The sequence below is a fragment of the Ranitomeya variabilis genome, chromosome 4, assembly GCF_051348905.1.
Source record: "Ranitomeya variabilis isolate aRanVar5 chromosome 4, aRanVar5.hap1, whole genome shotgun sequence".
Lineage (NCBI taxonomy): Eukaryota > Metazoa > Chordata > Amphibia > Anura > Dendrobatidae > Ranitomeya > Ranitomeya variabilis.
Window position 1 is genome coordinate 530,498,541 of NC_135235.1, and position 10,853 is coordinate 530,509,393.

The following is a 10,853-nucleotide window of genomic DNA, read 5'->3' on the forward strand; positions in this document are numbered from 1 at the left end:
CGATGCGTCACATGGATGACATCCATGTGTGTTATGCCTGTGCATGTGTGCTGGATGTTTTGCGACCCGTGCTGACATTAAAAATCGGACATGTCAGCGTGTTTTCCCCACTGACACACGGTCTGTGGAAACACACTGACATTTGCACAGACCCATTCACTTAAATAGGCAAATAGCACTCCGTTTCTCCCGAGTCTCTCCGCATGGCTGCCCAATGGAATAAAATTCTGTCACATGTCCATGGTGTCAATATGATCACTGCACCCCTAGATGAATTCATTGAGGTGTAGTTTGTAAAATGGGGTCACTTATGGGGGGGGTTCTACTGTTTTGGCACCTCATGCTCTCCAAGTGGGTTTTGGCACCTGCAAACCGTAACAGTAAAATCTGGCGCTCCTTCCCTTCCGAGCTCTGCCATGCGCCCAAACAGTGGTTTACCTGCACATATGGGGAATCAGCGTACTCAGGACGAATTGCACAATAACTCTTGTGGTCCAATTTCTCCTGTTACCCTTGGGAAAATAAAAAATTGGGGCGAAAAGATCATTTTTAGGATTTTTTATTTTTACGGCTCTACGTTATAAACTTCTGTGAAACACTTGGGGGTTCAAAGTGCTCACCACACATCTAGATAAGTTTCTTAGGGGGTCTAGTTTCCAAAATGGTGTCACTTGTAGATAAGTTCCTTATGGTGTCACTTGTGGGGGGTTTTCACTGTTTAGGCACATCAGGGGCTCTCCGAATGCGATATGGTGTCCGATCTTAATTCCAGCCAATTTTGCGTTGAAAAAGTTAAACGGCGCTCCTTCTCTTCCTAGCTCTGCCGTGCGCCAAACAGTGGTTTACCCCCACTTATGGGGTATCAGCGTACTCAGGACAAATTGCAAAACAACTTTTGGGGTCCAGTTTCTCCTGTTACCCTTGGTAAAATAAAAAAAATTGGATCTGAAGTAAATTTTTTGTGAAAAAGTTAAATGTTATTTTTTTTTTTAACATTCCAAAAATTCCCGTGAAGCATTTGAAGGGTTAATAAACTTCTTGAATGTGGTTTTGAGCCCCTTGAGGGGTGCAGTTTTTAGAATGGTGTAACTTTTTAGTATTTTCTATCATATAGACCCCTCAAAGCGACTTCAAATGTGATGTGGTCCCTAAAAAAAAAAATGGTGTTGTAAGAATGAGAAATCGCTGGTTAAATTTTAACCCTTATAATTTCCTAACACAAAAAAAAATTACCCTTAGAAGGAGAGCAAATTATCCTTTGCAAGGACTCTTTGAGATGAGCATATTTCAGGCAAATCTATTCGGACCTGCCACGGGTCTCCTGAACAGAACACCCTTATATATGCATAATAAATTATCACTGTTGTTTCATTTATCAAACAGGTTACATGATTTTGTATTTTCTTTTTTAGATTCGTCAATATGCTATCCAAACTAATGTGTGGAAAACACTTATGGTGGTCCAAATACTGTATAGTAGGGCTTCGGCCAAAATTATCCAATCCTAGAAAAATTGCACAATTGCGTCAAGAAATATGAAACACACATTTTCATGTTTGCTCCGATCCATAATTAACAGCGCTATGAGAATTACCTTTAATCGAGAAAAGAGTAATTACATCAACTACTTCACATATAAAATGCTACACGGTCTACTTTAGACAGACTCAAAGTGCTCTCCACCAAAAGGAGGTCACCCCACTGCTAAGGAGACTCTGTAATATTCAATTTGCCAAATTTTACCAACCCCAATTTCAAACAGTGTAAACCATGTGTAAAATTTTCTAGGTAAGTTGCAATTTTTTTCCTGATATATGCCCTCCCTAGGGCTATTTTGGGACTTGTATCGGGCAGCATGAAGATCAGGGTGTTTTCACTGCGAAAAAGCATCCACTGATTGTTAAAGGGGTTGTCTGGGCAGAAATGAAAAGTATGCAGTCACTCTATATGACTGCAAACTGCCAAATCAAAATAGAGTGCGATGTTCACACTGTCACAATTCCCCTGTATTTTCTATGTGAGGGTGGGTGGATACAGGGCCGGCCTTTGCCCTGTGCGACCTGTGCGGCCGCACAGGGCGCCAAGGCTCGTTAGCATACAAGGGGCGCATTTATTGAGCTCAGCAGATTAATGTCACATTACATCACAATCAGGGGTGGGATTCAGCCGGTACGACCCGGTACGGGGCAGCCGTTTTCTAAAATTTCCATCTGCCAGCGTTCCGGTTACCACGCCCCCGGTCATCGGGCCCCCCCTGGCAGTGGCGTAGGAAGGGGGGGGCGGGCCGCCCCGGGCGGCACAATGCGGGGGGGCGGGTCGCCGGCGGCGCAGAATTTACCTGGCTGTTCGCTTCTCGGCTTCAGAAAAATGGCCGCCGCGATCTCCATCTGCGCATGCGCGGCATCCCGCGGCCATTTTCCTGAAGCCCCGGGCAGCAGAGCACTCCACCTGCGCACGCGCGGCCTCAGGAAGATGGCCGCCCCCACCGATAAGCAGATAGAGCAGGATCGCGGTCAGGTAAGAAGAACTTGTTTTTTATTTTAATTATTATTGAGAGCGGCAAACGGGAGGGGGGGGGGCAGGGCAGAAAGCTGGACACAGGGAGGCAGAACGCTGGACACTGGGGCAGAAAGCTGGACACTGGGGCAGAAAGCTGGACACTGGGGCAGAAAGCTGGACACTGGGGCAGAAAGCTGGAGACGGGGCAGAAAGCTGGACACAGGGGGGGCAGAGCGCTGGACACTGGGGCAGAACGCTGGACACTGGGGCAGAACGCTGGACACTGGGGCAGAGCGCTGGACACTGGGGCAGAGCGCTGGACACTGGGGCAGAACGCTGGACACTGGGGCAGAAGGCTGGACACTGGGGCAGAACGCTGGACACTGGGGCAGAACGCTGGACACGGGGGCAGAACGCTGGACACAGGGGCAGAACGCTGGACACTGGGGCAGAACGCTGGACACTGGGGCAGAACGCTGGACACGGGGGCAGAACGCTGGACACGGGGGCAGAACGCTGGACACGGGGGCAGAACGCTGGACACTGGGGCAGAAAGCTGGACACTGGGGCAGAAAGCTGGACACTGGGGCAGAAAGCTGGACACTGGGGCAGAACGCTGGACACTGGGGCAGAACGCTGGACACTGGGGCAGAGCGCTGGACACTGGGGCAGAACGCTGGACACTGGGGCAGAACGCTGGACACTGGGGCAGAACGCTGGACACTGGGGCAGAACGCTGGACACGGGGGCAGAACGCTGGACACAGGGCAGAACGCTGGACACTGGGGCAGAACGCTGGACACTGGGGCAGAACGCTGGACACGGGGGCAGAACGCTGGACACGGGGGCAGAACGCTGGACACGGGGGCAGAACGCTGGACACTGGGGCAGAACGCTGGACACTGGGGCAGAAAGCTAGACACTGGGGCAGAAAGCTGGACACTGGGGCAGAAAGCTGGACACTGGGGCAGAACGCTGGACACTGGGGCAGAAAGCTGGACACTGGGGCAGAAAGCTGGACACTGGGGCAGAACGCTGGACACTGGGGCAGAACGCTGGACACTGGGGCAGAACGCTGGACACTGGGGCAGAACGCTGGACACGGGGGCAGAACGCTGGACACGGGGGCAGAACGCTGGACACGGGGGCAGAACGCTGGACACTGGGGCAGAAAGCTGGACACTGGGGCAGAACGCTGGACACTGGGGCAGAAAGCTGGACACTGGGGCAGAAAGCTGGACACTGGGGCAGAAAGCTGGACACGGGGGCAGAACGCTGGACATTGGGGCAGAACGCTGGACACTGATGCAGAACGCTGGACACTGGGGCAGAAAGCTGGACACGGGGGCAGAAAGCTGGACACGGGGGCAGAAAGCTGGACACGGGGGCAGAAAGCTGGACACTGGGGCAGAAAGCTGGACACGGGGGCAGAAAGCTCGACACTGGGGCAGAAAGCTGGACACTGGGGCAGAAAGCTGGACACTGGGGCAGAAAGCTGGACACTGGGGCAGAAAGCTGGACACAGGGGCAGAACGCTGGACACAGGGGCAGAACGCTGGACATTGGGGCAGAACGCTGGACACTGATGCAGAACGCTGGACACTGGGGCAGAAAGCTGGACACTGGGGCAGAACGCTGGACACTGGGGCAGAAAGCTGGACACTGGGGCAGAAAGCTGGACACTGGGGCAGAAAGCTGGACACAGGGGGCAGAAAGCTGGACACAGGGGCAGAAAGCTGGACACTGGTGCAGAATGCTGGACACTGGTGCAGAATGCTGGACACTGGTGCAGAATGCTGGACACGGGCAGAATGCTTGACACAGGGGCAGAATGGAGACACGGGGCAGGATGACAGACATGGCGTCATGACTGGAGGCACTGGAGGCAGGATTGGAGACAGATGGGGCAGGATGGATACGATGGAGACAGATGGGGCAGGATGGGAAGATCATATGGGGCAGGATAGATACTCATTAGGGCAGGATGGGAGAATATATGGCTGACGCCAGGAATGAGACACACGGGGGCCAGGATGGCGAATATTATTACCATAGGGGCTAATTAAGGGATATTATTACTGCAGTGATGTATTTATTTTATTTTTTGAGTATACTGTTTTAAATGGAGGGGCGGTCCTATTACTGTGTAGAGTGACACTATGTCGCCTTCTTCATGTGGTGTAATGTAGAAGTTGGGAAAATTAAGTAATGTGTTCTGCAAGTGGAACTCGAGATAACTGTGTTATTTCCTGCAGAGACGAGTCCTGGCTGGATGAAGTGATGGCGGTCTGTGCGGGATGAAAGATGAAGGACTTCACCTAGAGATGTCACTGATGAGTCAGTGTGTTACCTATACACTGACACTATACACTGTATACTATATACTGAGGTCCTGTGTATGTCACCGGTGATCACTGTATTACCTATACACAGATGCTGCATACTAAGTACAGATCTCCTGTGTATAATGGCACTTATGGTGATAGTATTGTGGTTTTTTTTATTATTGATCAGTATTGTAGTATTCAGTCACTATGTGGTGGTAATATGTGGTCTGGTCATGATGTTGTGGTATTCGTTCCTTGTATTTGATATTATTCGATCACTGTGTTGGTAATATGTCATCTGGTCATGGTGTGGCAGTATTTGTGCCTTGTAGATAGTATTATAGGTCACTGTGGTGATATGGTGTCTGGTCTGTCTATTGAACTGGGCGTGGCTTATTAGTATGGGCGGGGTTATTGAAAATGGGCGTGGCCAAAATTCCGGCCGCCGCGACTTAGAGGACCTGTTGTTAAAAATTTGAATCCCACCCCTGATCACAATGTAGACGCTTAATGGCCTGAGGGCGCCCGCACCTCTTGTGGCGCCCCCCGCCGCGCCATTTGCGCTATCTGTATCTGCTGCTCGCCTGCTCCTGCCCAGTGCCGCCTGCCCGGCGCCCGCCCTGTCGCTCGGCTCTCTGCGTGTGACGTAGGCTGGACTGCACTTCAGATTCTGTGCACCATCCCGATTTCTGTGGCCTCAGGAGAGCGCAGTTTTTCAAAACTTAAGCTCATTAAGACATATTTAAGGTCCACTATGACAGAGAGCAGGTTATCCTCACTTGCAGTCTTGTCAATTGAAAATGATGTGTTGGCATCTCTAGACTTAAATGAAACTATTGATGAGTTTGCCAAAGTAAAAGCACGGAAAGTTGCTTTTTAAATCAGTTTATGTAGCACGTTATTATGTTCTTGTTGTTGCTGGATTACAGTATAGTGCACTTTATTTTTATTTTTTTGTCTTGAAGGTTGAAAATTGTGCACATATTTAATGACAGTTTTTCTCATGTATGTTGCATATTTATTATATTATTTATATTTGATATTTTAAGATATTTTATTTAGTATTAAGGTGGATCAAAAGTCATAGAATGACTCTTGGTCCGCACGGTACCCGACCTGCTGCCACCCGTCCGGAACTCTTCTCCATGCTGGCCATCATCTCTGCACTCCGATTGGCTGTCAGCGTTGGGCTGACAGCCAATCAGAGTGCAGGGCGGTGTTTGGCCTTGCAGGCCGCCGCTCTGCACTCTGATTGGCTGTCAGCCCATATGGCTTTGGACCAAGGGTCATTTTTTCCTTTTGGTCCGCTTTAAAGCACTTTATAATTCCCGTTATTGCAATATTAGTGTTTCTTCAAGTGTTTTGCAGGGAAACACAAGTTTTCTAAGTAAACGTGTTGTTGTGAATATTAAAGAGTTATTGTTTTCTTTCAAAGTTTGGAGGGGGGGGGGGGGCGCCGTCCTGCAGTCTCGCACAGGGCGCCTTTTGGGCTAAGTCCGGCCCTGGGTGGATACGTGACCCCCATGTATGCAACTGGCACACTTGTGGTCACACGTTAACTAGACTCACCCGCCTTTTCCCAATAGAATATAATTAAAAGAAGCGGGATGAGATTAGTTGTTATGTGACTGCAAGTATGCAGATTACATATATGTGGTCACACGACTGCTCACCTGAACAGGGAATACAAGAGAATCGTAACAGTGTATGATGTGCACACTTGGCAGCTTGCAGTGACATAGATTGACTGCAGAATTTTGATTTCAGCCTGGACAACCCTTTTAATGGGATCACATTGCAACCAGCAATCTGCCACAACCATCATGTATATCCAACCTTATTGGATTTTTTGTCAGCAGGTGTGTCTTGCATAGGCTTCAATGTTTGTGATATGGATATTTTTTACAAACAAATCGCAGATATAAAATAATTGCACAAAAGTAGACTTGTAGAATTTTTTTTAGTATAACCAAAATTAAGTTGCAGAAATTGCTCTTGCACAACCAGAGTTCCCATCTAGCCCAAGCCTAAAGCTGTTGATGTCACTCATTGCCACACACTCAAATCCTAATCAAAATTTGAAAAAAAAAAAAAAAATATAAGCCACATATAGATTTCATTACAAATTTTTAAGCTACTTCCACATATACATTACACAGTGAGTGAACTAAGCATTAAAACACCAAATTAGGGGTGCTGTGTTTTTATATTGCCAACAAATGTGTGAGCTGTTATTAGCACAAGTTATAACAACCACTGAAAAAATTGGACAACTGGTGAACAGAGATGAGTGAATTGATCTGCAGAGATTTGAGTTCAGGTCGACTTTCCTGAAATTTGCAGTGTTATGCGAATTCAAACACTTTGAGATTTGATTTGCAGTTTGCAAGAACACTTGCCCGGAACCATTTCCCACACTGTTAAAGCATCAGAGAGGGGGAAAACGTAGTTTTGCATGCTACACGGGCTTTGTCATAATGCCCTGTAACTATGACATCTTACGGATTATCATACCTTGTACAATTGTGGTCAGTACCTGGGCCAATGCAGATCAGTGGTTCCTAGTGGAGCATAGTTTGTATGGTAGTCATTTTTCATCAACAGAGTCAATAATGAGATTCACATTGATGCGCCTCAAATCAAATTTCTGGAGGAAATTCGTCGAAGCTGGAGAATTTGAATTTCAAATATCCACTAATCTCTACTTATAAATACATGTCTGTCTAACACCGTGAACATGATAATTTTGTGTCTCATAGCTGGATATGGGACCTTTCAGTTAAAGTATCATAAACATTTTAAAATTCAATGCTGCCATTTTGATAAACTATACATAGCGCAATTTCTGCCAAATCTTAATGTGTTCACTTCAACTCTGACTTTCCATATTTGTCAAATGTCTCACCACAATTATATATTTGGTGCCAATTACACCAACACAAATTTGGTGAAAAATTAAGGATGGCAGTCCACTTGCCAAAATTATGTAAGAGCCTGAAACCAATGTGTCAAATGTCGCAAGTAACTGCAAAAGTATTTTGTGCAGATTGTACATTTTTATTGTTGAAAAATATGGTTGCAGCATTAATCTACTTGTGCCTAACCTTTTTTAATACAGCAATGACCCTTCTAGAATATTCCCCTTTTATGCAAATTTTATACAGACATAAAATCATAGCCATGATGTCGCACTTCACATCAAAAGCTTAATCACACACTGCTTCTCGTCATTTATACATTTTTGATGTAGGTATTAAACAATTGTGTAAGTAATAGCAGAACACGTTGACACAATTTGATTAGGCATTTACAATTGAATGTAGCAATTTCTGCAAAAATTATGGTGCCACTGCAATGATAATATCTTTTTAGCCAATGTCCAAAAATAGAAAATTTGTAGTGGAGTGACATACGGAAAACCATAGAGTACGTATTATCTTTTGTATTTATCAAGTACATCACTTGTTACAATTGCAAATGATAAAATCAGGAGCAAATCCACAGTGAAATCTTCAGATAAAATACTGTACAACTGAATACGTACCCTCAGATGGTCTTTCTATGACTGACAGTTTTCAGTTTAGGGGTGTAGGTGTGTGTCACGTTATTTTTTTACTACAAAATCTTGCCATGAATCCCATGCCAGGTCATACAAGGCACACATAGCAGAGGTTTGTTTTTTTTGCAAATGACAAAACTAGCACAGATGAAACCTTTCCTTTATTTGTTATTATGAAATTTGAGAAAAAAAACTGTTCCCATAATGTGCACTCCAACGTGAGCTTTGCACAAATTCACACGTGTTTAATCCGAGATGACTATACAGCTCTGGCAAAAATTAAAAGACCACCACATCAAAACCCTGTCATAGGCAGCCCAATCTCCAGACCTGAACCCCATTGGACACCTCTGGAATGTAATCAGGAGGATGATGGATAGTCACAAGCCATCACACAAAGAAGAACTGCTTACATTTTTGTGCCAGAAGCAGTGTGAATGACTGGTGGAAAGCATGCCAAGATGCATGAAAGCTGTGATAAAAAATTATGGTTATTCCACAAAATATTGATTTCTGAACTCTTCCTGAGTTAAAACATTAGTATTGTTGTTTCTAAATTATTTACTTGTTTTCTTTGCATTATTTGAGGTCTGAAAGCACTGTTTTTTTAAAAAAAATTTGACCACTTCTCCTTTTCAGAAAAAAATAAAAAATTTATTGCTTGGAAATTCGGAGGCATGTTGTCAGTAGTTTATAGAATAAAAGAAAAATGTACATTTTACTAAAAAATGTACCTATAAAGAGAAAATTTATAATTTTTGCCAGAGCCTTAAAGAGCAATGTCCTTGTTACTCCACGTTATGAAGTTTATCTGAGCTGACCATATCTGGCTACGATGAGATCAACTTTTAGAGAAAAATTAGTTCTCACTCTTTCCATGAACATAAGAAGTAATAAAGTTGGAAATCACAGCTGAATTTTCTTTATCGTTGTTTTCAAGTAAAATTTCAAAGTCACTTATGCCAAACGAAATTTGTCTTTTTTTAAGTTATGGCAATGTGGTCATTGAGAAAATGGATGACTGAAATCTCTAGTGTATGAAGGACTAAACAATGTGCAGCTTGTCGAGACAAAGAGGTAACGATGACAAATGAATAAGTTCTAATTCTGGAATTAGACTTTATTAAAATAAATATTTTTAATATAGAAGTTTAGAAAGAATAACAATGCTTACTATAAACATTATATTGTTTGAACAATTCAATAAACTGAACATGAAAATTGAGAAGCATTCGTTATAGCCCCTGTGATACATGGTATTGTACATGTAAGAAATATGTCTAAATATTCTACATATTCTGCTGCATATCTATTTACCTAAACTAACTATCAAGGTAATTTACAGTTTGTTTAGGAAAATACTTGAAGAGCAACGACAATGTCAGAAAAATGCTGAGATGTCTTAGAGGCAAGACAGAAGTCCTGATTGGTGGTGGACTGGGTGCTGGGACCAACACTAACCACCAAAATGAAGGGTAGAACCGCTCAGCTATGTGCCTTTCTCCTCTATGACTAAAGACCGTTTTCAGCTAACTCAGGCAAGTTGGACTCTGCTGAGCATTTCGGTTTCAGTGATTGCGGGGGGGGGGTGTCTCTAGCACTTGGAAGGCCACCGATCAAAATGTTTAACCTGTCAAATAGCTTGTGAAAGTGCAGTCACTCATCAAGAATATCAGTACAACAGAAAAAAAACAAAGGCTGCAAAAATATCAAACTACATAATTGGTTATTCAGTGATTTTTTTTGACTTTTAAGCATTAAAATTAAACTACAGAGTGAATAATTTGCTTATTGGCAAAGTCTGATTTTAACAGTGCTTTACACATGGCTAATAAATTTTAACTTCCTCTTATTTTAGTTTACTCACAAATATAAACATTGGTCGCAAATCATTATAGATTTCCGTTTTTTTAAATACTCATTTGAATTCCAGGATAAGATTTTTTTCTCACCTTAAATCTTAGTGTTTTGGATACATAAGCAGAAAACCTATGATGCTGCCATCTCCACCTCCTCACCTGTCATCCTGAGCTTGTTCCCTCAGTTTGCCTCCCAGTGCCGTCTGCTCCACGTGTTTCTTCGGCTTCTGTTGCGCAGTCTCCAAGTACCAGACAGGCAGGAGACTCCAACAAGCAAGTTTCCGGGGAAAGGTGGGGGTTGGAGGGATGTGACGTCATCATGTCACATGCTGGGGGGCAGGATTGTGGTTGTGGTGGTTAAGTAGTCTCTGATCTTCCACTATACAACCTGTCACAGAGCAGGCGACACTAACCTACAGAGCCTCTGATATAAAGTATGAGTCATCAGACAATTGTACAAGGCATGAGAACTACTGATCTGGATCAGTATAAAAATAGCAAAAGACAAAACAATTTTTCCTCTAAAAAAAAAAAAAAGCAGGTACATGTGTCTCCATCATGGGAAATCAAGTGATACATACACATATGGCTCGCCATGGCTTTGCATGC

The 10,853-nt window shown here is 44.4% G+C and overlaps 1 protein-coding gene across 1 annotated transcript in view; it reads right to left on the reverse strand.

The window, feature by feature from the left end:
• Positions 1–10,491, reverse strand: part of IKZF3 (IKAROS family zinc finger 3) — a 200,984-nt gene extending 190,493 nt beyond the window's left edge. The window contains exon 1 of the mRNA XM_077252366.1: positions 10,404–10,491. Within this exon, the coding sequence (XP_077108481.1) occupies positions 10,404–10,410 (7 nt within the window). The 5' untranslated portion in view covers positions 10,411–10,491. The remainder of the gene's footprint in view (positions 1–10,403) is intronic.
• Between the last annotated feature and the right edge of the window lie 362 nt (positions 10,492–10,853).